Source organism: Nesoenas mayeri (genome assembly GCF_963082525.1).
Source record: "Nesoenas mayeri genome assembly, chromosome: 2".
Classification (NCBI taxonomy): domain Eukaryota; kingdom Metazoa; phylum Chordata; class Aves; order Columbiformes; family Columbidae; genus Nesoenas; species Nesoenas mayeri.
Window position 1 is genome coordinate 142,928,396 of NC_137543.1, and position 27,664 is coordinate 142,956,059.

A 27,664-nucleotide genomic window follows, 5' to 3' on the forward strand; every position below is an offset into this window, starting at 1 on the left:
TTTCTTTTTTTTCTCCTTAAAAGAAAATTAAAAAGGAAAAAAGTTTAGTTTAAGACTACAGAAACTGGAGATTTCATTATGGATCAAACAAAAGGTTTGGGGTTTTTAATATTATTATTTCCTGAACTGTTCATATCTGTGTAAACAATCTGGGGTTTTTTTTCTTTTTACTTGAACGCAATTTACTTTCTTAATCGGTAACAGTCCAAAAAATATTTTCTTGCAGGATATCTTTTGACTTCTGTCATCTTTTTAGTTATTTGCTCCTGTTGCTTCTCAGAAAGAATCTGCAGTTTTTCTGTTATTTTGATCATTGCTTCATGTCTAGTGTTCTCCTCATTTCAGGATTCAAAGTGGCATCTACAAGGGAATGTAAAGCTATTAGTAGTACATAGCACTACGGTTGCTTTTCTATACCACACTTTCATTTGCAACTAGTAATGCTTCATGACTTAATTATGCCTCTGTTTGAACTTCTGATCGCTCTGTTATCAAAACCAAATACCATCCAAACACAGAAGCCAAGATTAGTCAAACTCTGGTTACCATGTACACAGTCTGTCTCAGGTGACAAGGGCTTCCTGACACCACATCAGGTTTCAAGTGAATAAGGACTGCAAGGTCAACAATGTTTTCATTTCCAGTGAAACACTTTGGTGCCATTTGAATTCTTCCAGGCAACAAGTAGCTGGAGGAAGTAGAAATTTCATGACTTAATACCCCAGGGATGTCTTATTTGAGTTCCCAAGATGTGCCATCTGGAAATTCTTGTTCATTCACATGCTGCAGCCTTTTTTGGACACTGAAGAGCTCCAAGGTGCTTGGTCTGAGTTGCTTTGGAAGTGCCCAAAATAAAATGGGGAGAAATACTGGAAAGTCTTTATTAAAAACAAATAAATAATAAAAGAATCAATTTCCATCTGAGTTGCCCAGGTTACCCTGGTCCGCTACGAAGTCTGCCCAAACTTTGCTGCTGTGTACTGCTACGCTCCAAGTGCTGCCTCTTTTCCTTCTGCTTTTCACCCAGTTGTCCCTTAAAATTCTTTATAATTTGCCAGCAGCAGGATATTCCTTCTCTCTACTTCCCTTTTTTTCTGCTTCCCAAACTGTACCCACCAGAGGCTCCAATGGGCTCCATGGGAAACATCACCAACCCCAGGTCTCCTGGTTCAATTGAGTTTTGTTTGGAAAATGCAATTTTGGGAAAAGTCTTTTATTTGGCAGAGTCTGATGTGTGGCAGAGATATATCTTGTGGTTTGTTCTCTCTCTCCACCTCCTACCCCACAGCCTTGGCTTTGTAGCTCAAGGGCTCTTGGGCTTTCATGGTCTGGGTTTGGTGGCTACCCATGGAACCAGGGATCAGGAAACCCTCATCCCCATGGAGAGGGGCAAAGCCTGGAGGATGCCGTAAACCTGGTAGTAACATGTGGTTTGTATCACTTACCATTGTGTAACACAGACATCCTTTTTGGGTCTCAGGTCACATTGGAGAAAAATGTTTTGAATGACTTGAATGAAGTTTGATGAAATGTTAACAATAAAACAACTATTTAAAATATATATTCAAATCCATTTAGCAGTACTTTCTAAGGCTTTTTATCTCAAAATTGAGGCACTTTTGTGACTTCTGTGTAATGGTGGGGATGTTTATCCCTCAGTGTTTTCTACAGAACCTCCAGTTTCTTTTTACTTGGCTACTTATTTAGGCAAATCTGTAGGAAATTAATATTTAGTGAGATTCTCCCCCTCAGTCAAAAACTGGCAAATGAACCTAGTACATAGAGGGAGAAAGTTTTATTTTATTAAGAAACTAGACTACAAGGCTATTATTTGCTTACTTCTGTCTGTCTGGAAATGATGAAATATTGCCCTTCATCTTCAGAAAATCCACTTCATATTGCACCAACTGCTTTTACTATACTAGATTCTGTTTATATTCCTACTGAAAAATTGTTTCAAATAGGCTGTGATATATATATATATATATATCACAGTTGGGTTTGTTTGTTTTGTAAAAAAGAACTATCAGGGAATTTCTCTGGGTACTCGGAAACTCTTAAGAATTTTGTGTTGCATTTGAACTTCCCCATTCCTTATGTTATGGTTTGCCTATCAGTAACAGCACAGTTCAGTACAAATACATTAGACAGCTGGCTTCCAAGGGTCCAACAAGTTTGGTAATTACGGAGGGAATACTTGAAAAGGCTTTGGAAGATATTGAAACTACTGTAAAAGGAAAATTTTGTGGGGTTTCTTAATGTTGTAGCTTATGTTTACTTTTTCATAGCAGTACATTCTTAAAACTTTCCAGCGTCTTCTTAATAACAATAAAAGCTTGACCAAAGAATTATAAATTTTCATGTAATTGTCTTTTGAATACATTTCTTCTTCAGTAATAAGGACAGATTTAGAAAGCCAGACTTCTTTTCAATAAAAATTAAACTGGTGATGCCTTTGCTTATTATTTAAAATGAATAAGTAGTAGTGCATTACTTCCCTATTGTTGTCTAAGTGCTGAACATTAAGTAGTATAATAAGCGGAGATTGTAAATTCTTTCTTTAAGCAACAAGACTGCTGCCAGTTAAGTTTAGGCAGAATTCTGAGGAATTTTATGCATTCAGTGTTTGTAGAATCCCAGACTGACTGAGGTGGGAGATCATGGAGTCCAGTCCCCTGCAAGGCACAGGCTCAGCTGGAGCAGGTTGGTCAGGGCTGTGTCCAGGGAGGTTTTGAGTAAATCTGAGGACGGAGACTCCATAACCTCTCTGGGCAACCTCTTAGAGTGTTTAACCACCCTCACTATAAAAAATAGTTTTCTTTTGTTTAATTGAAATTACCTGTATTTCACTTTGTGCCCATTGCTTCTTGTCCTGTCATGGGGTACCACTGAGTAGTCTGACTCCTCATAGCAACCTTTTGAGTATGTGTACATATGGATATTGTCTCCCTGAGCCTTCTTTTATCCAGCTGAACATTGCCAGCTTTCTGTCTCTCCTTTCATGATAGATACTCCAAGCCCTTCATCACCTTCATGGCCGTTGGCTGGACTTGGCTCCAGTATGTCCATGTCTGTCTTGATAAGTCTGTGTTTCTCTGTGGAAGATGATTTTCTGCGGGGAAGAACATTTGCAAGATTATGCCTTGTTGGAAATATGTGGTGAGCTCTCCCCATCTCCCAGTTGTTTTTGAGCCCTCCTGAGGTCCAGAGACTCAGACTGAGCCCACACTGTGGACATCATTGTAAGCTGCTTCCAAGTGACCTTTCAGCAGACTCCTGCTGTTTTGGGGCTGAAAATCAAAGGCAGCCAGCTGTGAGAATACCTTTCTCACTCTCTCATGTGCTCCAGAAACTGGACTGCTTAGCAGGTGGCTTGTCTTTTGTTCCTCCATCCCCTTCCACCCCCTGGCTGTGTCGTTTGGACAGAGAGTTGCAGTAGTTTAGGTTAAAACTTCAGCCTTTGAGCTGGGATCAAGGTAGAGCTCAAACTCAGTGTGGTTCTGGCTGTTTAGTTTAACCTCTCCTGTGACACAGAAGCTCATAGATTTTATAGCTGCGTCACTGCGATCAGTGGTTTACTGACATGTGAAATGACACACGTCTAGGAATGGGGGTGGATGCTACTGGGCAGAAATACATTCCACATCTATTGCATGTAGCTGGTAAATTTCCAAACAGGCAGTGCACATTGCTTTGGAATGACTCCTTCTCAGTCTGGTTTATTCTGTTTTCTTTCCTTCTCATTCTGAGTGGGATGTTTTTAGTTGACTTTCACTTAAAAGAAAATGGAAACTAAATAGTGTCAATACTCAGCATTAGCTTTTCCCCTTTTACTGTGAGGAGTATGATCAAAACTGTCAAGCATTTAGTACCTGCAGTGGTTGCCTCCCCGTTGATGCTCACGCTCCTTCCTTGACAATGTGATGCTGTATCCCCAGTGACTTTTAAAGAGCTTGAGCTGGATATGACAAGAGCTTACCTTCAGCACACCTTCTCTATCCCACTCAATAGATTAAGTTTATAATTTTCTGATTAAGTTATTTAGTCAAGTCAAAAGCCCTCGACTGTGGAGTTCACCATACTTCTATCTTGGAGCTGCCAGACTTGTCTCATGAAAGATGAAGAAACAAGCCAGGATCCTCCTCTCCTTCTGCACTCTTTGGGCACTTCATGCTCCTAGTCCATGATTTTTTTTTGGAAGAGGGAGGTACTAGTATTGGGAATAAATTTTTTTATTAACTGAGGGCTCTGTAGTTCTATGGGGATTGTTGGACAGGAAAGCTTTTCCAAACTCCTGTCGTTAACATGTGCCCCTATGCATCAAATGAGGTTTGTTCTGCAGTGTATTTGCAGAGAGCTTGTGGATCAACTAATGTAGTGTATTTCATGTCACTGTTACCTTCATTGCAGGTACCACTAATTCCAGTACCTTGGGATGTGTAAGTGTATAGAGTGGACAGCTTGGAATTTTGCACCAAGGAAGGTTTAGATTGTCGGGCATCGGAACAGGCTGCCCATGGAAGTGGTGGAGTCACCATCCCTGGTGGTGTTTAAAATACATGTAGATGAGGTTCTTAGGGACATGGTTTAGAGGTAGACTTGACAGTGCTAGGTTAACAGTTTGACTTGATGACCTCAAAGGTCTTTTCCAACTAAAATAATTCTATGATTAAACAAGGAGATGTGCTGAAATAAGGAGGCGGGGGAAAAAAAAAACAAACAACAAACCCAAACAAACAAACAACAAAGCAAAAAAAGGTTAAGGAGAAGGAAGTACTACAAAAAAAAGGTTAAAAAACCTAGCTGTCTTTCTAAAGTATTTGCTGGAATTTAAACATACGGAGAGTTTGACTGTGCTGATTTAAAAAGGAAGAAGAACAGCTTTTATGTCAAGAAATATAAGGAGTACTGTGTCATTTGTAGTCGAAAGATAGCAGTATTGTGCCTAATATCAAGTCAGTGAATGTGTTCATAGGACTTATTTTCTAAACTTAAAATCTGTATTCAGTATTTTTAATGTTGCCCGGTGCAGTAATTTCTCCATATGATTTCAAGAACATTCGCTAAAAATGTGTTACCTTAAGTATTTCAGGAATTTTAATAAATAGATGAAGCAGTTTAATAATAATGTCATAAAATAGGTTTCTCGTTATTGGCCTTTTGTTATTTCACACTATTTTCTGTGGCATTTTTAATAAGTCCTTTTATATTCAAACAGATGCAAAGTCAAGTTACAAATTATTTACTTACTGGTAATTGTTCTTTGGCCAACTTTGCCACCTAGTGGCTATAATTAAACAGAACAGTTCATTTTCTTTATTTTTAAAAAACACTGTTGTATTTTTTTCTTTTGCATTTAATATTCTCTGATTTTTTGTGTTGGTATAATTTTCAGATGCAGCTGAAACCACTCATAATAGGTTTATGAAAATAAGCACTTTAGCTTCTAATGTGGTTTAAAAGCTTAGTAAATGAATTTATAGGAAAGTTTAATACTAGACAATTCTCTCTCTTTTTTTTTTTTTTTTTTTTTAACAAAAGTAGTCTTCTCATAATAGAATCAAAAGAAAAACTGTAAACCCTGTGAAAATCTAACATAAACAGATGTAATTTTAGGTCACTGCTTGTATGTACTACAGAATGTTTTTCCTCTAGTATCCTTGTAGCACATGTAAAATCTGCTGTCTCGTCTCTGGGCTACACCAAGCCACAGGCAAGACAGCTCCCCAATTTATAACTTATAGTTAGTCTTTTTTTTCCCTCTTTCTTTCTTTTTCATTTACTTTTTTAATATAGAAGCATTACCTTTTTTTCTTTTTTTTGTCTTCCTTAAATGCTTCTAACTGACCTTGTTTAATACATTTTTACTAAATTTAAAGAGATGTTTCTTTCAACAGGAAAAAAAGTATCTCTGTCGGTAATGTGGACATTTGACATTGACGGTGATATTTAATGTTGGAAAACATTACAGTCACCATTCCAGCAAGTTGTTTTTTAGACACAGGTTATCTCCTTTCAGTCTCTTTTAGGTTCCAAAGGAAAAAAAGTAGCTATTCTCTGAGGAGAAGAGCTACAGAAGCTTCATTTCCTTTTATTATATGTCCTCTTTTTTTTTTTTTTTTATATATGTCCCAATGACAAAAATTCTTTCTAGGCTCGTGACAGAATATGCTGTTACTGGTTCAAAGTTACATATGTGGTGATTACCCACACATACAGGCACGATATATTGTAATTGTCCTGGCAGAGCATGTGACAGTTTTTTATAATTTAGTATGATTTTGTAATTATCTGGGGTTCGAATGTCTCTTATTTTATCCATCTTCTAGTACTTGCCAAACCTGTAGAAAAGAAATAACCTTGAAACTTCCGTTATTTGAATTAAATTCTCTGAAAGGTGGTGAAAGGCAGGAGGATCTACTGGATGAAAGGAAGGATCACTCAGTTATATAAAGCTGAGAAACCTAATCTAAAGCCATCATATATCTTGATCAAAATACGGCCTAGAGAGCACTCTGTGTGTAATAAGAAACTGAAACAGTGTGGACGACTTGTTAATGTTGTCATAGCATTCATATTATCAGATTCAATACAGGAAATTATTTAACTGTTGGAATATGTTCAGTCAATTCCTGAAGTACAGGAGTGAATAAACAGAGGATCAGAACAAAAGGGGAACATGGTGCAGACTTTGTCTTTAATGAGAAAGAAACGAGTCCTTGACTTTTGAGCTGGGGACTGGGGAGAGGTGCTGACAGTGTTTGAGATGGCATCAGAGATGACCTTCACATGGAAGGAGAAAACAAAGATGTTGAGGTGTAGAAGCTGCCAAATGTGCATTGCTAATGAGAGTTCTGATAACATCTGTATGTGCCTAGCATGTATGACCTGAACTTGTGGTAGAACATTTCTGAGAATTAGAGTTCTCAGGTGGAAACAGCAAGTTGGAGGAAATAAGAGAGGATACCATATAGAAACATGGTGTGTTCAAACACCTGTCTGACAGGAAAACCTGAAAAGCAGGCTGCAATCTGGAGGATGATGGTTGCAAGTAGAGGATCACAAGAAAAGAAGATGAAATACTGTTGAAGTTTCTGGGTAACAGGAGACAGAATGAAGTGCAGGTGAAGGGAACAGTGGGGCATAAATAACCTCAGTGGGCATGAAGCATGATGGGCAACAAGTGTCTATGAGTGGAAATCCCTTTAAGAAGAGCAGATAACATAAAGTCTCCTCCTGCCTCAGAGCGGTGGTCCCTGTAGCACAGTAGTCTGTCTCTGTATTTTTAACTGTAGCTAAAAATAATGCTAGCTAGACAGGGTATGAGGGAACCTGATGACTTTATGAGGTCCCTTGTTCTCCTTGTTTTGACAGAGGGTATATCCCTGACTATTTGTGTTTGTTTCTGATTATGTACCTGCTATCCCTGAATTTGTGCAGTCCCTTCTTCCCCAGTAATGTCTGTCGTACTGTCAGTGGCAGCAAATTCCAGAACTTCATGCCTCATGTTGTAAGAAGTACTTTATTTTACTTGTTTGAAACTGATCTCCTAGAAAGTTTAAACTATGACTCGCTGATTGCGATTCTCTGACGTAGATTGGTATGAGAACAACTACAGCTATAGTTAGGATGATAGCTTGACAGATTTGTATAAACCAAGGTTAGTGATTATTTGAGACAAATTGTTTATTATCTGTCTGTGGAGAGCTTTTAACACATTGAAAAATGAGCTTGCTAAAATTGTGGTTTTTGTTTACCTTTCTAGATTAACAGGCACATAACAGGTTTGCACATATTGCCTCTTTTAGGATCAACTATGATAACAATGAGAGACTGCTTTATTAAAAGACAATTTTGAAATTATTTAACTTATTTTTGCTCAGAAATTATGTATGCATAGATCATGTAGGCAAGAAGGTTTAATACATGCTAACTAGCAAAAATAGCACAGTGACAGATCATTAAATCAAAAGATTTCAGGTTAAAAGGGTTTTGTTCTTTTTCAGTCTACATTAAGAAACAGTTGTCTGCAACTTTAGCAGTTTTATAAGAAAAAATAAAAGTTGAGCAGCATGGCTCTGAAGTAAAGCCAGGCAGCATGAGGCTCCTTAATGAAAATGAAGACTCCTCAGTGCTAATACTCTTTTCCAGACAAACACTGGCGGAGAAGAGGACGTTTATAACATTAATAGAAAGTCAACAACATTCATTTCTGGTGGAAGACAGGAAGGTGGGAGCCATAGTTGGCAACACTCATTGTCAGTGATTAAAGCAGCAAACCATTATTTAAGCAGGTTAACTGAATGCCGAAGTCTGGAGCTAGTATTCCGTATTTTTTATATTAAATTTAGTTACTTAGATTTTTCACAGAGAATACAGATCATGTATGGATGATACAGTAGAGGTTATCCATTTGGAATACCACTAAGAAAAAGAAGCTGACTGAAGAGGATTTCATTGTGCCCTTTCAAGCAGTGGAGGAGCTGGACATCAACAAAAGTAGCTTCTCAGAAAGCCTTGGAAGGAATTGGGTACAGCACATGATCAGTAAAATGCCACGTGGAGAAAGATGGCACCACTGGAGACAAGTCATATTCTTAAAGTTATTTCCAGCACTTTCTGAGAACTAGATTTATTTTTTTTTTTGCATGTTTATGTATGTAATGCATTGCATAATATGTAGCAAATGCTTTGTAAAAGACTGGTTTTGAGAATCTCATATAGGTTTGTACCATTGACTTCATAAGCAAAATAAATTTTTGGTTTGCTTTTGATATTAGAGGAGGGGGACTGCATCTCTTTCTCTGCAGTTCACAAAACCGAGGGATTCAGAAGCAGCTTATTCTGCCAAAAAGTCTGAGATGTTTTTATCGCAATCTCTCTGTCACCATAGACTCCTCATACAGTTTTGCATGAATCCTTAAAAAGCTTTATTTGTAGATAACTGAGTGACTTAAAATATCTCAATTGAGTTTCTCTGAAGTGCTGCATGGAAAGAATGTTAAATGGTACTGAGTAAATTAATCTATTTAGCAACTGACTAATATGCCAAAAACCTTTAGCTAAAAAGAATACATTATTTCATAAATGCTGACTCAGTTATACTACTAGGAAGTGGGCCTGAAAAGCTTTAGCAGAAGGTTTACAGTTAGAAGCAAAGTAAACATTTTTCTGTAAAGTCAGAAATCCAGTCAAGTACTTAAAATGAAGTTGTTATGATGCAAGGGAGAAAATCGAACCTAAATATTTGTGTGTATAAATTTTAGAGGGAGAGGCCTTTCTGAGGAACAGTGGTTTACACTGAGTGTCCATACCATTAATCTGATGTCATAGAAAAATTGTTCTTAGTAATCTTTGAAGGGTTATAGTGATCGGGAAGGTTTATGAGGACTGGAAGAAAGTAAATATAACCACAGTCTTCATAAAGAGTGAGAAAGAAGACGTGGGCATCTACAAGCTGGTCGGCCTTACCTCTATTCCTGTGAAGGTGATGAAGCAAATCCTCTCGGAAACCATTACTAATCATGTGAAGAACAAGTAGGTGACTGGGAGCAGTCAGCATAGATATACAAAAGGCAAATCAGACTTGACCAGCCCGACAGCCTTTTGCAATTTTATGATTGGCTTAGAAGACAAAGGGAGAAGAGTGGGTGCTGCTTATCTTGCCTCTGACAAGGTTTTCTGAGCTGTTTCCCAGGACATCCTTATAGACAAAATAATGGACTAAATAAGCAGATGGTGGAGTGGACTGAAATCATCAGAACTGGCAGGTTTGTGATCAGCGGCATGAAGTCCAGCCCAGATGGGGGCCAGTCACTAGTTTTGTGCTCTTAAGGGTGATCCTGGAGCCCATACACTTTAACCTCTTCATTAATAGTCTGGATAACTGAGCACAGTGTACCCTTATTAGCAAGTTTGCAGATGCTACAAAACTGGGAGGGGTGGGTAATAAATCAGAGTTTGTGTTGGCATCCAGATGGACCTCAACAGGCCGGACAAATGATCTGACAGGAACCTCATGAAGTTCAACAAAGTGAAGTATAAAGTTGTGCATCCAGGAAAGAATAACCCCATGCACCAATATAGACTGGGGCTGATCAGCTGGAAAGCAGATTTATAGTAAAGGCTGTGGGAGTCCTGGTGGACTCCAAGTTAAGATAAGCCAGCAATGTGTCCTTGCAGCAAAGGCCAACAGCCTCCTGAGCTGTGTTAGGAAAAGTGCTGCCAGCAAGTCAAGGGAGATGATCTTTGCTCTCTGCTCAGCATCTGGAGTGCTTGGTCCAGTTCTGGGCTTCCTAGTACAAGAGAGATATGGACATTCTAGAGTCCAGCCAAGGACCACAAACTTGAAAAAAGGCTTGGAGCGCATGTCATATGAGGACAGGCTGAGAGGGCTGGCTGGGACTGTTCAGCTGGAGAACGGAAGGCTCAGGCAATCTTCTCCAAATGTATAAATATCTGAATGAAACGAGTAAAGAAGATGGAGCCAGATTCTTCTCAGTGGTGCCCAATAACAGGACAAGAGACAATGGGCACAAATTGAAATATAGGCAATTTAAATTAAACATAGGAAAAGAAAAAGCTTTTTTTCTGTGAGCGTGGTCAAGCACTTTAACAGATTGCCCGGAGAGGTTATGGAGTCTCCATCCTTGAATATACTCAAAAGGCTCCCAGACACAGCCCTGGCCAATCTGCTTTTGTTGAGCCTATGCTGAGCAGGGGGTTGGACTTAATGACCTGCAGCTGTGCCTTCCCACCTCAGCTGGTCTGTGATTCTGTGGATAAACTGAAATAATAAGTTAAGGGAACTACTTGTTTTGGGGGCTTTTGAGGAGGGATTGTGTTTTTTAGTTGTGGTGTGGGGTTTGTTTGTTTGTTTGTTTGTTAGTTTCATCCAGAAGGATTCGGCATGGTTTTAGTCCACCATTGATCTTTTTTGGAATGGCTGCAATGCCATTTGAGGTAGTTGGGGCAGCTGTGCACTGAGCTTGCTGGCACTGAACACTTCAGATCCATCTCATTAGCTCTGGGCAGTCACTTGATCAGATTATGGAAAGTCTGGCCAGGAGCATTGGGGTGACTGTGAGCTGGCAGAGGCTTCATCCAGATAGTGCTGGTTAGCTGAGGAAGCCAATCAAAGTAAATGATAACAATCTCCTGACAGCCTCTTTTTCTTTTCCCACTTTTCAGTTTACATAACCTGTGAAATGAAGCACTTGAGGAGAATACAAATAGCTGTATCACTCATTTACCCTCTAAGGGTTCATTCCTACTCAACCTTTTATTCCAGCCTGCTCATTTAATTTCAGATAAAAACTTTTGTCCTTTATTCCATGTTGTTTCAATATTGGAGAAGCTGCCTCTAAATATTTGAAAATCAGCCTCACTGATTGCTTCAAAACACTTCTGAAGTTTCTACTTATTTGTTGTACCTGATGGTATATTTGTTACCAGCATGTCACTGTTTCTTTCTGCTTCCCAAGTGTTTGTACCAATCTTCTGAATATTATTTCATATGTATCTGTTAAGCTCCTTTTTTGAAGATGCTACCATTATGCCTTGTGTGCAAAAATCAAATTATTCACTGAGAACATTAGCCTTGCTATTGTCTTAATAATGATGGTGAACTTAAAGTTCATTTCAAAAATGTATCACAAGAAATACAAAATTAGAATAATTGCTGTGTTCATAAAGCTATATTTTTTCAATGTTAGAGCATGAAAAAATATTTTTCACTGGCTTGGTCGTATTCTGTCTTTTAGTGGGGTTTTGTGTTTTTTAGTTGTTTTTGGATTAGATGCCTTGTTACACCTGCAACTTAAGGTAGCATGGAGATTTTTTTATTATAGTGACAATGTTGAGGAGGGTTTTGGTTGTGGATTTACCAAGAATCATTAGATTGCAGTTGGCCTAAAGACTAAGCCCACCCAGGAAGTATAGGAAGGATAGCGATAAAATTTGCTGCCTGAATAGTCATCATTGTTTCTTTAAATGCAATAAATACTGCTAGACGTCATAAACGAGGTAATGAGAATGGAAAGACAAAACAAAGTAAAATCCAGTGTGAGTGCTGAAGAAAATTTAAGAGAGGATGTATATGGCCTGGTTCTGTATTCACTGCATTGTCCTGTGGGGACTGTAAACAAAGTCATATTTGCAGAACATAAAATTTTACTGACGAGTTTGACTTGGAGATACTTGCGTCTCTTCTATCCTCAAAATATTCATCCCTCCCACACCTTCATGAAGTGTGATCATGACAAAGTATTATAGTAATTTGGGAGTAGGAGGGGAGACAGACAACCGAACACTTTTCCTACCTATATTGAAAGGAGAGATTTTCATGGTTGGATTATGAAATTTTGGTTGTGAGAGTAGATGCAAGATAATTTGAATAAGAGTTGTGATACTGATTTTATAAGGGATGCTTATGGTTACTGTGAGTATTCTTGATGAATTTTAGGAAGAGTTAGAAATGCAGATGCATTTATCTCCTTCAGAAGCAACTGAAGCTTCTAAAATTAATTGTTGATTTTTCATATTGTTTGCCTTACCAGTGTTATAATCACATATATGAAACCAATATTATTGATGATTTCCAAATAAATGTCACAAATATTTAAAAAAAATCTAACTGTATAACATGTAGCTGAAGTATGGCTTTCATACTGGTGTTAGTTTATGTATGGATCTTCTCTAAGAGTAAAAAGTGGTCATTATAAGGAGAGAATATAGAGAACTAATTGGTATGTATGTATGTATGCAACTACTGTATTATTCTTTCTATCTTTATTTAATTAGTTGTTTTGAACAGGTGATTCTTTTTTATGGTACTGTTCAATATGTCCTGAATTTCAAATGTTTTTTTCTTCCCACTAGTCCTTGTTATTGGTACATTTACTAATGGATTTTTTAGAATAACTCTAAACAGTCCTGATCTGCATTCTTTTTTTGGTCTGGTACAGTGCTTTTGGACTGTGGAGTTGTTAGAAGGACACTTCCTTATGTGTCTTTGTGAAGTACCAACTTCTGTCCTCCTGCTAAAGGTAGATGATGACCTATCTGGCTGTGTGGTAGGAGGTAAAATAAAGCTAAGTTAGATTTAGGTCTAACTTAGATTAGGTCCTTACATCCAGAATTTCCTGGTTTTAATTATGTTAGTCTTATTATATTTTTTTAAGATGCTGAGAGCATCTGCAGGTCCAATTGAGATGAGTTATACATCTTAACTAACAATTCTGGCTTGTCACCAAAAGTGCATTTGGCTTAGAAAGACCAGTAATCCACTGGTATCCGCAGCACCTGCTGGTTGTTAGATGGTGTGGAAAAAGCCTACCAAAAAGACCCCAAAACCAGTCAAACTAGTGATATTTACATGGCTAAAGATGCATTTTGGTCCTCAAAGACACATAGATGCTTAACATGTGATTTTTTTTTTTTCTTTCTTTATTAAGAGGGAAATTGCACATGAAAAAATTGTACTTGAAATTGGCAGGAGTTGCCTTAAATTGAGTTTTATATGCCAGACTTTGGGGTTGAAAATGTTAACTCTCTCGCCACTTGGGTTCAGCACAGTCAGAAGGCTGCCTGCTGCCTCCTATGGGCAGAGCTGCACTGTCTTCCACTGGCAGAAAACTCTTCTGGTCATTCAACTAGATTGAATACCTGGTACCATTTTTCTTGCATGCAGATAACTTGCCTTCTTTGGAGTCCTCTCTTTCAAGCTTGGAAGCCAAGCTAATTTCTGAGGGGCATCGCCTTCTATTTCTTTACCCTTTTGAGAAGATTTCACCCTTTCATGAGCCATCAGCACACAGCCTACATAAATCCAGGATAGAAATATCATGTATCATCTCTAATTGTTTCATCGCAGACTTTAACAATAAACTCAGTAATTACGTTAAAATAAAAGTACCTTTATCTTTACCTTTTAAAAGTAATATACTGTTTCTCCTTTTTTACTATGCTAAGCATACTGTATATCCTATTTTTTAGCAAAGTGCTGGTGGTGAAAGAGTTAAGTCTACCTCAGTGTTATAAAAGTAAGTGATCCTGTATTCATCTGACCGGAGATGTACAGTACTGGAGACATTTCAGACTCTTAGACCACTGCTGTAAAGTACTGAAGGATTTAATTTTAAGATATAATATAGCTATTAAGCCTTTTCAGTATGGGGATATTCAGTCCCCCCCAGAAGAAGAGTGATGAACTGTGATCATAAACAGTTTAATTTAATCTGACCTCATTTCAGATGTGTCTTATTGCTTTAAGGTTAGTAATTTTTCATGATATTTATCTTTTCAAAACCATTATCCATAAGTCTTCATTATCCAAGTTTTTAATTAGCTCTGTCAGTGTTTTAGGTAAAAAAAGAAAGAAAGAAAACCCAAAAGGATGTTAATCCCAAAGTCTAAATGTATTTGATGTTCTCTCAAGTTCTTTTTGTAAACAGCATGAGCAGAGGAGACTGTGCCTCTGATGCGAGTCAGGTAGTAAGGCCACTCAGCAGTCCTGCCTCATATGAAACACGTATCACCAGACAAAGCATCTGACTATTTGGAGGGTGGTTCTGTATTCTTGAGAATCCAGAGTGAATTAAAGTCTAGACTCTGTCATTTTTTCAGGCTGTCGGGAAGGGATAAATAACAAATCAGATATGCCCAAGATAGAATAGAGGTAACGCTGAAGCAAGGATGCTCTTGCTGGTTTGTGCATTGGGAAGAAAGCTGTAATAGCAGCAGCAGCAATAACAACAGCAGCAGCGGCAGCAGCAGCAGCAAGAGACCTTTGGAAAGCCGGGTGTTGCAGTAGTCTGAGAGATAAAGATCCTGTTACGTCTCTCGTCTTTCCTAAGTTCAGAATGGTTGATACAAACCTTACGCCATGTGTAGCAAAAGATGTATATGAACACGGAATTTGCTTTGTAATAGCTGGATGCTGAGGAAATAAAGACGTGCCTCTGGGTTTTTGTTGTTGGGCTTTTTTCTGCCTTTTTTTTTTTTTTTTAATCATCTGAAAGAGAAGAGATTGATTTACTCAGAGAAAGTAAGTTTCATCTGTCTTCAAGCTAATTTAAAAGGACAGCTTGAGAGCTGGAGGGTGGCTGTTTTTCTACCTGTTTCCTTGCACCTGGGGCTGAAAAGTGAGGAGAGATGGACAGTGTCTCAGAGGAGACAGGAATGACTGAAGCTTGGTGAAACCGTACACTGATTGTTGTCTGCTGTCCTCTTCATGCAGTGCTGTGGGCTGGTGCACCGACGGCGAGTACGGGTTTCCTATGTAAGTTTTCATTTGTATTAGAATGATGCTAACTTGTATGTTCAACTCCTAATCTAGCCGATGGTATGGTATGCCTCAGGCAGGTATTTTAATGTATATCTGACTGACCAACCAGAGCACCAGACACAGGATCATTTTAACAGGTGTGAGTTTCTTTTCATCTGTTTTTCAGAACTTCTTCATATCGAGAATATATCTTATTTCAAAATAAGCTGCAGTGTTAAAAGACTGGAAGCCTGACCCTTCTGATTTCTTTCTTAAATCGTGTGGTGTTTGGTTTGGTTTGGGTTTTTTTTTTTTTGCTAGTAGCTCTGTGTAAGTGGAGTCATTAGAAAAGGACATCTCTATCTGTATATGATAGCGGAAAATCAATTAAAGTTATAAGCAATTATGGACTGGCATAAAAATTATTTGGAAGACCCCAAGGCACATAAAAAATCCTCATATGAGGTAGTTCGTTTGAAAAAGAGCAGTAGGACAGTGGCAGAAGTATGGCCTGATCATTTGCATGGTTTGTTTTCTTTCCAGAACAGGGTATTTCAGTACTCTGATATTATAAGTCTGCTCTGTATTGCAAAATGGCTGTCTCTAATAAATTCCACAAGGAAGGCCAGCACCAAAGCTTAAGTATTAGCAATGAAAAAGATTGTCTATTACCTGAAATATGTCTGAACCATACTCAGCTGATGTGACAATCTCTTAAGTAATTCATTTATGTTTTAACATTCCTTTTCTATTCTGCTATTCAGTTGTCAGAGAGATGTGATAAGAAACAGGAGGCTGAAACGATCTGGCTGAGCTGCAAATTGAAATTGCTGAGTATTTGCAACAAGCAGATCGTAGCTTGTTGCACAAGAAAAGAGCAAATATATCAGGAAAAATAGTTCTGGTGTCAGGAATGCTGTGTGTTTATGTCATAGAAAGCTCTTTTACACAAAGCTTAAAAAATGATCACAGAACATGCAAGGTCATAAATAGGTGTAATTTAAGTCAAAGTTTTTGTACAGGGTTGATGAAGAGAACAAAATTACTAAAGACAAAAAAATATCTCTCCTTCAGTATCCATGGCAGAGATGTAAAAAGAAATGTGAGTGTTGTCATAGTTATTTTGCGCAGATAACTTGACTTTGGATGTATTTTGTTCTTCCTGGTGCAACAGTTGATACTGTTCTGTAAGAAGCAGGCAGAAGCTTGGAGATGCAGATAAGATCTTTGCTCAAGGTTAGAATTTAAAAAGTACAGTATTTTGCATAAATTATACAAAACCCAATGTGTAGTTCATTTTAACCATCAATTCAATATAAAATCTAAATTTGGACATCTATTATGCAGATAATTATTTGACATGTACCTATGCCCACTGTTATGCAGAAATTGAAATATGGATACATTGTAAGAGCTTTGTATGTGGAGATTGGGACATATGAAAATAATGACCTCTTCAGATGCATCACCCATTCTTTCATTTCTTCTTGTAATTGTTACTTAACAATAACACGAGTCACTGTGAATAACATTATCTAGACAGAATAAAATATTTGCCTGTTTGTAAAGTATGTTTCACAACCTGGAAGTGTCAGATTACTCATTTGTGAACCACCATGACATCTACTTGGGTTTAGTCTCAGACTAAACACATTGAACTCCATTTGCTCTGTCATTTTTTTGGAGGTTTGTGGGTAATGGAGAGAAAGATGCTTAGTGAATGTATTATAAAGTACCAAGGTTTGTACCTTATTTTGTTACACTTGTCGTGTAAAGGATATTGTGCAATTCTGAGTACCTAACTGACTATATACAAACAGGATGCTTCATCTTAGGATAATTGAAATGGAGTTTGCCCTTGATCTTTTTGGTCCAAACCCCATTACGTGAAGGATCACCGTGTTCTCAAATAACTTAATTACAATGAAAATTCTCTCTGTTGTTTGAATCCTTGATTATCCAAACTCGTTATTATTGATTTTTTTTTTTTGGTGCTCCCCATGGCATTGGGCTAATTGAGGTTGTACTGTGTGATTCTTTTGGGATGAAACCACTGAAATTAAAGTGAGCCAAGGTATGACCCTTTTTATTAATGTCTGACTCACTGGGGAAAAACATCAGACTTTTATTCTGGGTTATTAGTTTACAGATTTTAAGTTGCTTATGAATTGTAGTGGTGAATGATCTAACACAGAAGTTCTGATTTTTATTTTTTTTTTTTTTTAATTTTTCTGGGAGTTTAAGATATTTTACTGTATGCATCCAAAAATGTATGACCAAATCACAGCTGACCATTGTTTTGCAACCAATATAGCCCTTTCTGGTCCAGGTCCTAAAAATTGTGCAGATCTTGGGCATAATCAATCCCTTTGATGGTCTTTTGGGTCAAGAATAGACAGACGACTGCAACTAGTTATGTGGGGGTCATGTTGTTTCTTCGGAGGAGCAGCATTATTGATAGAGAAGGTGATTATATTATGTTGCTCCTTTCTATGATATTAGACTCTCATGCACAGCGATTAGCCCAGCATCTGTGTGCAGGGATAAAATTCAAGGCCTGGGTTGATCGTAGCTATGTGTTTGAATACAGACTTCAACCTTTCTCCAGGTTTTGCTGCATTTTAGTGATGTGCAGGTAACACAATGTTAACAAGATTAAATTTGGCTCAGCTATTCTTAGGCTTTCCTGATCATTGACTCTTCCTTCAGCATGGCACCCTGTACTGCCTGCATCTATTATACCAAACTTCCATTCTTTCTCTTCTGTGGCTGGGTATTGAGGGGGCTGTTTAATGCGATCCGTTTAATATACTCTGTAGCATAACCTGCAGCATCTAAAGACAGGATGCCTCATACGGCCAATATGATTGCATGTTAATACTCAATTCCAGAAATAAAAATCTTTATATTGGACTTTTTCATAGAAAAACTGAAATAATGCTGAATAACATCTTCACCTTATGTCTTTAGTCCTGTCTGCAAGATGGGGTCATGCCATTTTTCAAATGGTACCCATTTTGGGTAGTGTGGAGGAACAGCTGTGTTGAGCTTTTCTGGGAGACAATCTCATCTCTTTCTGAAACATGGAGTCTAAAACATTAGCACTGCTTGTATATTGCCCAAAAAATGTTTCACAGCTCACAGTGACAGCATGTCACAGAAATCTAAGTGCACAGGAGCCTAAAGACTAGCCAGGGTATTTTAGCTTTTAAACTTTAATTCAGTCTATCCACCTGTTGGTTGAGCATTCAGCAGAAGTTACAATCTGATGGAAGTCACTCAGGAATCTTGCACTGTTTTCAGCTCTCTACTGTTCCCTCTGGATATGTCTGGAAACCCATCACGAAGATTGTTTGAATACAGACTCTGAGATATTTCCAAAGTCTGCACATTTGTGAGCAGAACAATTAGCTGTCAACCACTCTGCTTGGCTGTATGTACTGTCACCTCTAATTGCTGGGAGAGTGGTCTCATTTGCAGTGGTGCAGCATGCTTGTCAAACTGGAAAAACTGTATATATGACAACATAATAGTGATTGACTCTGAACTTTTTATCCATGTCAAGTGAAAGCAATGAGGAGAGTCCATACAGTTTCTTGAGAGGCTCTTCAAGATGGTTAACTTGGACGTGACCTAATTCATAGCTCAAGGTCACCTACCAGAGTGTACGAATCTTGGATTTACAAGTGCATTGAGCACTTCAGTGCAATTCTGGAATTCTTGGCTTCTCAGGGTGCAGGTTTGTTTGCAGGGCACATTTGTTGCCACTGTTATTGCTGCACAAGGAGTAGGTGGGTGTAGCTAGGGAGGGCCAACATCTTAGGATAATCTGGATAAGCAAGCCACAGGCTGGAATCTGTTTATTTTTAATAACAGCTTAAAATCTTTGGTTGTGTGGATTTCCAAACACCAATATTTATTTATTTGGTAGTTTGAAAACTCATCTTGCTGACTTTTTAAAATTTTACCTTTTTTTTTTTTAAAGAATGATCAAATTCTGTTTTTGCTTACCTGAAAAGACTTCAGAACAAGTCTGAACCTGTATCTTAAAGATTTTTCTTAGATATATAACTGATTTGATAAAGCATGGAGATGATGTCTGGAAGACAAATATTCATTACTCTGACTATAATCCTTTCCAAAAGACTATTACAATTCAATAGTAAAAAAAAATAAAAATCCAAACAAAACAAACAAAAAACGAACAAAGGCAACAACAACCAAACAGCCTTAAAAAATGCATTCCAAAACAATATAAACTTTAAATAAAGATTAGCAGTGAGATTTATGGTATGGCTTGTACTGTGTATTTCAGTTTAATGTAATTAAGGACCTTGGTATGGTTTTATTTCAAGATGCTTCTTTTGTGATGCTGGGGACTGTAATTGGAGAGCTTTCTGCCTGCCTGCAGCAGTAAGCAGGATCCAGACGGCAGGCTTTTTGTGCCTGTGCCTGGAGGATATCTCAGACCTCGTGAGGGAATGTTCTCTTTTTGGTATTGTTAGCTTTGGACTAGGGTTATTTGTCTGTTCTTCTTGATACTATAATCTTTTCCATCTATCACTTAATCAGGTTTCTCACCATATCATTCTTTATCATAGCAGATGCTGTCCTTTTTCTTCCTTTTGCTCACTCCCTCCCCTATCTCTTCATTGCTGATTTATAGTTTGGTTTTGTTTTCCAGATACAGCTATTTTTTTTCCCTCCTCTTCTTCAACATGCTTCTCTGGTTTTCACATGCAGAAATCTTGCTTCACATTTGCAAACTTCTTTTCCTCCTGTTGACATTAGTCCCAGCTTTGTATTTTCCCTTCCCAGGACTGCACCTGCCAGGGCTATTTCTGTGACCCTTAGTACTCCTGTGCCATGAGCCCTGGCCTTGTACCTTACGCTCTTCTCTTCTTTTCTCCATTGCTGCTGTTATCAGTTTTAGTGCAAGCTGGAGTTGTTGACAAGAAGAAGTTGCAGCCAAAAGGCAGCTGTTGATGAACTTTTATCAGGACTTGCCTCCGTGATTCTGTCCTTTGTGTATTGTAGGCAGAAAAACATGTTGAGAGGAGGAAAAAATGTATAAAGAAGTTGTAGTTTTCTGATAATGAGAAGTAAATTACAAGTTTTAGCATACGTACAGTATATTTATAAGAATTGGCTGGATGAGCAAAAATAGTCCTTCAACTTTTTAAAGTGACTGGACTGTCCTTGGTACAAGTTGGGTATATCTGACATAAAACTGCTAGGGAGCAACCCAAAATCTCTGGATTTTGGGGAAACTTTGTGTATTTTATACATCTATCGGAAGTCCTTTTGCATTTTTTCTCTACCCTACTTTTCTAAGATTTTTGCTTGGTCATATGGAAAGAAAACAAAAGGGGAATAAAGTGGAATAAACGGATGTGTCAATACTTAAAGAGCAAGTAACCTGAACTGAGACTGTCAGTCATTGTATACCAGCCAAACCAGGAACAAACTTTGCACTGCCCAAACCACAGGGAAATAAATCCCCTTTAGCTGCTTTTCCTTTGCTACAATAGTCCAACAGAGCCTGTATTTGTTATGTTGTGGAGTGTTACTGAAGCTAACCTGTTTCCATTGCAGTTCCAGTCCTTTCAAGTTAAACTTCACACATTTGCTCTAATTATTTTGGTTTTTACATATTAGGTGGCCACAGTTTCTTATTTTTGACTCCCATGTCTGCATTTAAATGATTGTGCTCCATTTTATGAGCATAGAATTTGGACTACAAAGCCTTTGTTTAAAGAAAAAAAAATAAGAATTTTTTTTTTTTTGTCCCACTTTCTGTAAGTTCTTCTTGCTGCATTCCCTAGATACAACCTTTGAATTTAATTAACTAGAAAAAGGGGTTTCTTTTGAAAAGCTTTCTTACATTTAGGAGAATTATAGGGAACATTTGTAGCTCATCATGCATTCTGAGGTAAAATTATATAACAATATGGCTGGTGAATAAAATTTTGCGACAATATATGTAATAAGGGCCTGCTTTCTTTCATTTTGTTTGTAATGTAACTGCTTAAACAGGACATTTAAAATACTGAAAATTTCAATATCAGCAATATCACAATTTTAAATACACTGAAATAAAGAATTAGAGAACCTCATTTTAGTTATTTTCCTCTAGTCTCGTCTCTTAAGGTTGAATTAATATTTCCATTGATAGTACTATCACTGATTGCTAAACCAGGGCATTGTTTTGCTAACCTCCACTAATTTGAGTATATCAAAGTAAGTGACCTTATTTGCATTGTTTCTGGCAAGAAAAGCTCAGACTTGTAAAGCCGATCTGCGTCTCTCATAACATCCTCCTCCTATACCTGTGGCACACTTGATACTGTTTTTATGCATATTATGTTAGAGTTTCCTGAAACTGTATTTTAAATGTCGTTTTTAAAAAGTCTATGTGTTTTCTGAAACCTCTATTATATTCATGAAAATAAGTTGCAAATTTGCAGTAAGCCATACACTGCATGCTCCATTATTAGTCTCTTGGTGTTACTAAGTGGGAATCAGGAGTTGTAATCTCTGCATGCAAACTCGACAGTGGTTTCTCCTGTGGCTGTGGAATAGTCATGTGGAAGGAGGCCTGAGGTGCTTCCTTTCCACAAAGCTGCTGTTCTTTGATGGAAGAAGAATCGTGCTGCACAAGTATGTGTGCAGAAGTGTAACGTTTTCAACAAAACCTGAAAAAAATGAGTATTTGTTAAAAATAACACTTTAAACTAACGTAACAGATTGTGATAAGTACAACCCATTTTCATCCTTCTTTTTTTTTTTTTTTTGCTTCATATTTTTTACCCTCTGCCTTTTCCCCACTTCATACATAGTGAGCTTTGCTATCCTCACTTGGTAAAAATGTTTTTCTCCTTCTAAGTTTTTTAGTGGTTTATTTTCTTTGTATTGCGTTCTGACTATATTTCTTCCCTTCAACATTTACTTGTTCTTTCTGCTCTTCTTGGGTGTAATGTCTTTGGGTACAATGCTTACAGACTTAGATTGTGATGGAAAAATGTAACTATTTTTGGCAATGTTAATACATTTTCTGGTGAGTTGGCATTCCATAACCATTTTATGAGATCGTGAAGCCATGATAAATTAACTGGCTGTCTTACAATACTAATTGAGTCTCCTGACTTCTCTTGGGAAGATTGCTATGTTTGATATCTTTCTTGCTATCTTTATACTTAACTAGAGTAGCAAAAATCATAACTTACTAAAAGGGATGTGAGAGGAAAAAGAAAACAAAACCAAAAAACTACTTTTAGATTTAAATTGAAAAGATAGAATTGGTGAAGTGCTGAACATAGCCAAGAATGCTCCACTGAGCACAAACTTTTCTGGAAGAGGCCTTGCAGTAGTTCTGGTGTGACTAAACATTCCCTTCCAGAAGGAATGTTGAAGGAAAGGGGATTTGTTGGTCAGTGAATGAAGGAAGAAATGGAGAAGGTCAAGGTCCAGACAAGCTGGAAGAGGCCAAATGAGATTATTGAAAAGTCAGCTTTTTACTTCATCCTAAAAGAGCTGAAAGAACTGATTTTGTTTAAGTAATTTGTTAATGTGCCTTTTATGTGTGGCAAAAAAAAAAAAAGAAAAAGAAAAAGAAAAAGAAGAAACTTTTGGCTTTCGTGGAGTCCTTAAAAAGTTTTGCTAGTTATGGCAAGGTGAAATGGAATTAGAGCTGAGAGTTGAGGTGTTTTCGGTTTGCATTGGTTTCAACATGTAATTTACACATCCTTACACAAGTTCGTTATAGAGCTCTTTTATATGTCAGTCCTAGTCACATCTACTTGCACATGATTTGTGGCTGCAGATATTGCCAGGGCTGTCCAGCATGTTAATAACTCTGGTTACTACATTATCTTTTCTGTCCAGTGCAGCCAAGCACACTTTGCTCTCAGAAACAGATATTCATGGAGCTATGACACCAGGTAGCAGGCCCATTATACTGAGTGTGCTGTGTTAGTTTTTTGTGCCTATTCTGTATTTAAAAATAGCTAGTCATGAGGGACGAGTAGCTTTTACACACTATTCCTCTAGATGGAACCACTCTGCTGCTTCAGTTGGCTGAAATTCTGTATGTTTAACAGCTGAAGGAACTGTTGCAGCGCGTCCTTGCCATCCTGCTTCTGTGTTCAAATGCGCCTGTGGCTCAGAGCAGACTGTGGCATTAGAGGCATGAAGAGAAAGGAGGAGTGTTCTTGGCTTTTGTGTTGCTTCTGGAAATAAATATTTGGAAGGTAGTGTTTGCACACTTTGATCTGTTACAGAGTAGAGAAAATGATTCTCTTTATGGGAATATTGACCTACTTTTCCTACATCTGGCAAAATGCAGTCAGATGCTTCATCTTGCCGTTTGTCTCTGTAGAGTCTATTTCAGAGTTTATAACCAGACTGTTAGCAATAACTCTCACTATCTTCACATTTTATGATCCTTTCTGTTTATGGGTTTGTGCACAGAACTTGGTCTACTACAGCAGGCATTGGTACCTCTGTTTTCACTACAAACATCTTGCTTCACTTATTGCGTCTCTGTTTCCATTTGTTTTTTTCCAGAAACTTTCTTTACTAATGCTTTTCCCATATTTTGTGATTATGTGCGTTTTGTTCAGAAATTTGTGTATACAACTTTCTCAAGGTTTCTCTCTTTTTACCTGATGTGGAAATAAGTAGGTGTGTTTAACTGTTATCTTCCAGTTGTAAATGTGAACTAGATGTATTACATAATATATTCTTCATGTTGTTTTTATTGAATTAATCTGGAAACACAGATTTTACAGAAACAGTATGTTTTATAATTTGTAATAGTAGCATATAGATGCAAGACTTAGCCCACTGCACACCTTGTAAAAGATTCAGAAGATAAACTAGTTTGATTAATTATCTGCCTGATCAGAAGCAAACATAGTAAAAGATTGTCCAGAAAAGAAGAAAGAAAAAATTGTGTAGGACAGTTAATCTCATGGGGTTTAGGCCTCTTTTTCTCCCAGAATATTGAAAATGTGCTGAAATAGGATGGCCCTACACAAAACCAGCACCAGTAAATAAGTAGAACATGCTGGTTCTTGGTCCCCAGCAGCTAAGGAAGGAAAGCCTTAGTCATACAATGACTTTAAGACTATATCCATTGATTGATGTTACTCTGTCCTGTAAGCAGAAATAAATATGGCAATGGATTATTGTCCATTTTGTAGAATCTCTATTACCACATAATACTATTAAAATAACAAGTGATGAGACATTGTTACTGGGGTATAAATTTTTAGAGTAGAAAAATACTGTTTAGCAGTCATGTTGTCAGTGCAGTTCCTCTATCTTGAGTTTTCCAGCTTTTGGTAAAACATACCTGAATATTCGTTATCATTATAGTAGAACTAATCCGTAAAAGTCCAAATCCAAGTCTAGAAGTGAGTTTAATCTACATTGTGTTTGTGTCAAATAATAAACCAATGAAATTGAAAGAATTAGAGAAATAATTAAGAGAAATTTAGAGAAGATGCCAAATGGAAGAATTCAGCAGACCCTGAGGAGGTATGCCACGTGTGTAGAAAAATCAGATGGAGGGGGTTGCGTGTGTGGAACCTTTTCTTATGAAGGAAGTGGTTAATGTTGTTATGAACTGTTGCACACATTTCATTAAATACTTACGTTTGTGTGTGTGTATCTGCAAACAGATACATAATTTGTGTAATATGGACAGCTGAATTTTTACAGATTTTAATTAAACTATGTTGGCTAATGGCTGCTGGTAGTTAAGTGTTGTTGTGTTTGATCTATTGAATTAGCAATGTGCCATGACCCAGTATTTAATTTATATTTTAATAATAGTCAGTCTATACATGGGCTAATATGTTTGTATAGGCTACGTAGAGATTACAGTACAAACCTTAAAGAAGACAACAGGTGGAACAGACACCAAAGTGCAGGAGAAGGAAAGAAATGTTACCCTCATTGAGACAAAGAAATTTTCATTAAACCAGTCAAGTGCATGAGATAATACCTGGTCTAAGAAGGCAATGTTTACACCTCTGGGGAAATAAAACCCCATTTATTTTGACTGACCGTGCAGTTTTGTAACTTATAAGTCTCAGTGACCAACACTGAGGGAGACTTCAATGATCAGATTGGTTATAAAAAGCTCTTCTTCACCAAAAAGAGGCACTCAGTGATGGTTGCAGCCTAAGAGTTAAGAGATACAGAAAGAGGGAAAATGCAGTAGAAACAGGAAATTCTGTAGAATGTTTTCTGGAGAAGTAATTAGCTTCTTCACTTTTGTTTTTATAAATATTTTTGACTGATGTCTGCTTTGGAAGTTGTAGGGTTTTGTTTTTTGTTTTTTGTTTTTTTTTTTTAATCAGGCTCATGTTAGATGGTGGAAAATGCCTGGGTGGTAACCCATCTCACCAAAAGCCTATTATGAGTCAAACATCCTAATGTATTCATTGCATATTTTAAGAAATATTCTATTTGTCTAATGCGTCCTCATGGGTGTCCAAAGGTACAAAGTCTGCCATAGAAAAGAGTGTCCCAGGGTCAGGTGAGTCTGTGCATCCCAATGTGTCCCAGTCGCTGGTGGGAACCAAGACAGCAACGTTTGAACAGGTTTCAACTGAGCTTGTCACAAAACATTTTAAAAATGTTTTTCCTTTTGTGATCTTTGGATTTCTTAAAAATTACAAAGATTTAAAAAAAAAAAAAAACTGAAAAAAAAAAAAAGACGAGGAAAAAATTAAGGAGACTTCGAAGGAAACTGTCGTATTGCACAGCGAATGTCTCCTGGTGCGGTGACCTGGCCCAGTGTTGCCATGGTTGAGTTCCTTCCAGCCATGGACACAGGACTTCCCGCAGGGGACCCTCGCTCCAGGCGTGTGTTTGCAAATGTGGTATGTAGGCCAAATATTGTCCCCTTATTTTATACTCACTTTTTAAATCGTCTTGGTTTCAAAGAGAGATGGCATCATCTTCTAATTTTCTCATTGTACTACTGGTACTTATGGTTAAGGAGTTGACTCCAGTCATAGCTACGTTTCTAATTTGGATGAAGTGATCCTTGTAAATCTTAAAGAAAAATGTCCAAGTACTGTAGATTGAAATAAACCTCAGATGTGAATCGAAATAACTTTTTCTTAAAAGAGAGAAATTAAAAGGAGACAGCAGAGGGAAAAACAAATAAACAAACAGAAGTGTTTCCAGAAATAGCAATATGTACGTGTGGTACAGGCAGAGATCACAGAGGTGAGTTTTGTTCTGTGAGCTCTCTTCAGTCGCTCATGGCTGAGATCTGGCTGAATTCAAAGAAAGTCTCTCTGCCTTCATGTGCAAAGTTTGCTCACAGTAGCAGTTGTTATTGTGAGGCTTTGCCACAGGACTACCGAACAGAAATGTTTTCTGTATGCTTTTCTCCTAAATACTGTAAAAATACCAAAGGAACAGTGTAGATATTTTGCATTAGGGAAGTCATATATATTCTGGTAAAAATACATTTAGACAAAAACCGCGGATGATAGATGATACAGAAAAGCCAATTCGTAACTACTGCAGTAAAATCAAATAAAATTGTTAAAGAACAGTTCAACCAGCTGGAAAGAAAAATTTTGAAAAACTGCCAAGGTCAGTGCGATTTGCTGATTAAATGATGCTCACATGTTCGTATGCCTGTGGGTTGTGTTTAATTCCCGTACTTCCATGATTCAAAATTGAAAGCATGCTAAAAAAGGGCAAATTGGAGCACAAAATAAAACTTGCATTTGTAGTCATTCCTTTAGAGGCTGCATTCTGTGTATGTGACAAATTTTTGGAGTGCTCTCCAAATCAAAAAACTCTGTGAATCGCAAATTGAAAGTAACTTCTCTGTCAATTTATCATCACATAAAGTGTGGGTTTCTGATCTAGAAAGTGGCAAAGAATTTATTTAAATTTTTTTTAAGTAAATGATTACATTCTGGTTCCTTGATTTGATGTAGCAAATTAGATATACAATTCTTAATACAGAAATTAATATAAGCAACTACTTTATTGAAGCAAAGACAAAACTCTTACTATTATTTCGGTAGACTAACTTTTTACAGTTTGAACTGCAGAGATTTCTCAGTGCAGTTCTCCAAATGAACAGGTGCAATGTGATATTGTTATCATAACACTACAAATCAGCTTGTGTAGTCAGTAGGATTCACCTGTGACAGTGGATATGGGAACCCGGGAAAAATTTATTTGTAAGAAATTCCTTCTTTATAGGCTGGGAAATTGTTTAGATTTCCCAGTCAGAACTGGAATGAGAAAGTGAAATATAGCAGTTATTCACAATTCAGGTAGGTAAAGTCTATTGCCCAAGGCAAGCTGATCAGGTGAGTTTAAGGCCTGTTTGAGGGAGTTGTAATAGAGTGTTGCTTG

General features: G+C 37.4%; 1 protein-coding gene across 4 annotated transcripts in view; it reads left to right on the forward strand.

Annotated features, from left to right (window-relative positions):
- CACNB2 (calcium voltage-gated channel auxiliary subunit beta 2) overlaps nucleotides 1-27,664 on the forward strand; it is a gene marked incomplete at both ends in the record, with an annotated part of 243,853 nt that overhangs the window by 53,745 nt on the left and 162,444 nt on the right. For 2 of the 4 annotated variants that reach the window (XM_080364262.1, XM_080364264.1), the window contains one exon: nucleotides 14,867-15,280. The exons of the other annotated variants lie outside the window; for them this stretch is intronic. In XM_080364262.1, the coding sequence (XP_080220388.1) occupies nucleotides 15,233-15,280 (48 nt within the window). Of the gene's footprint in view, nucleotides 1-14,866; nucleotides 15,281-27,664 lie in introns of those variants that run through there. 4 annotated transcript variants of the gene reach the window in all.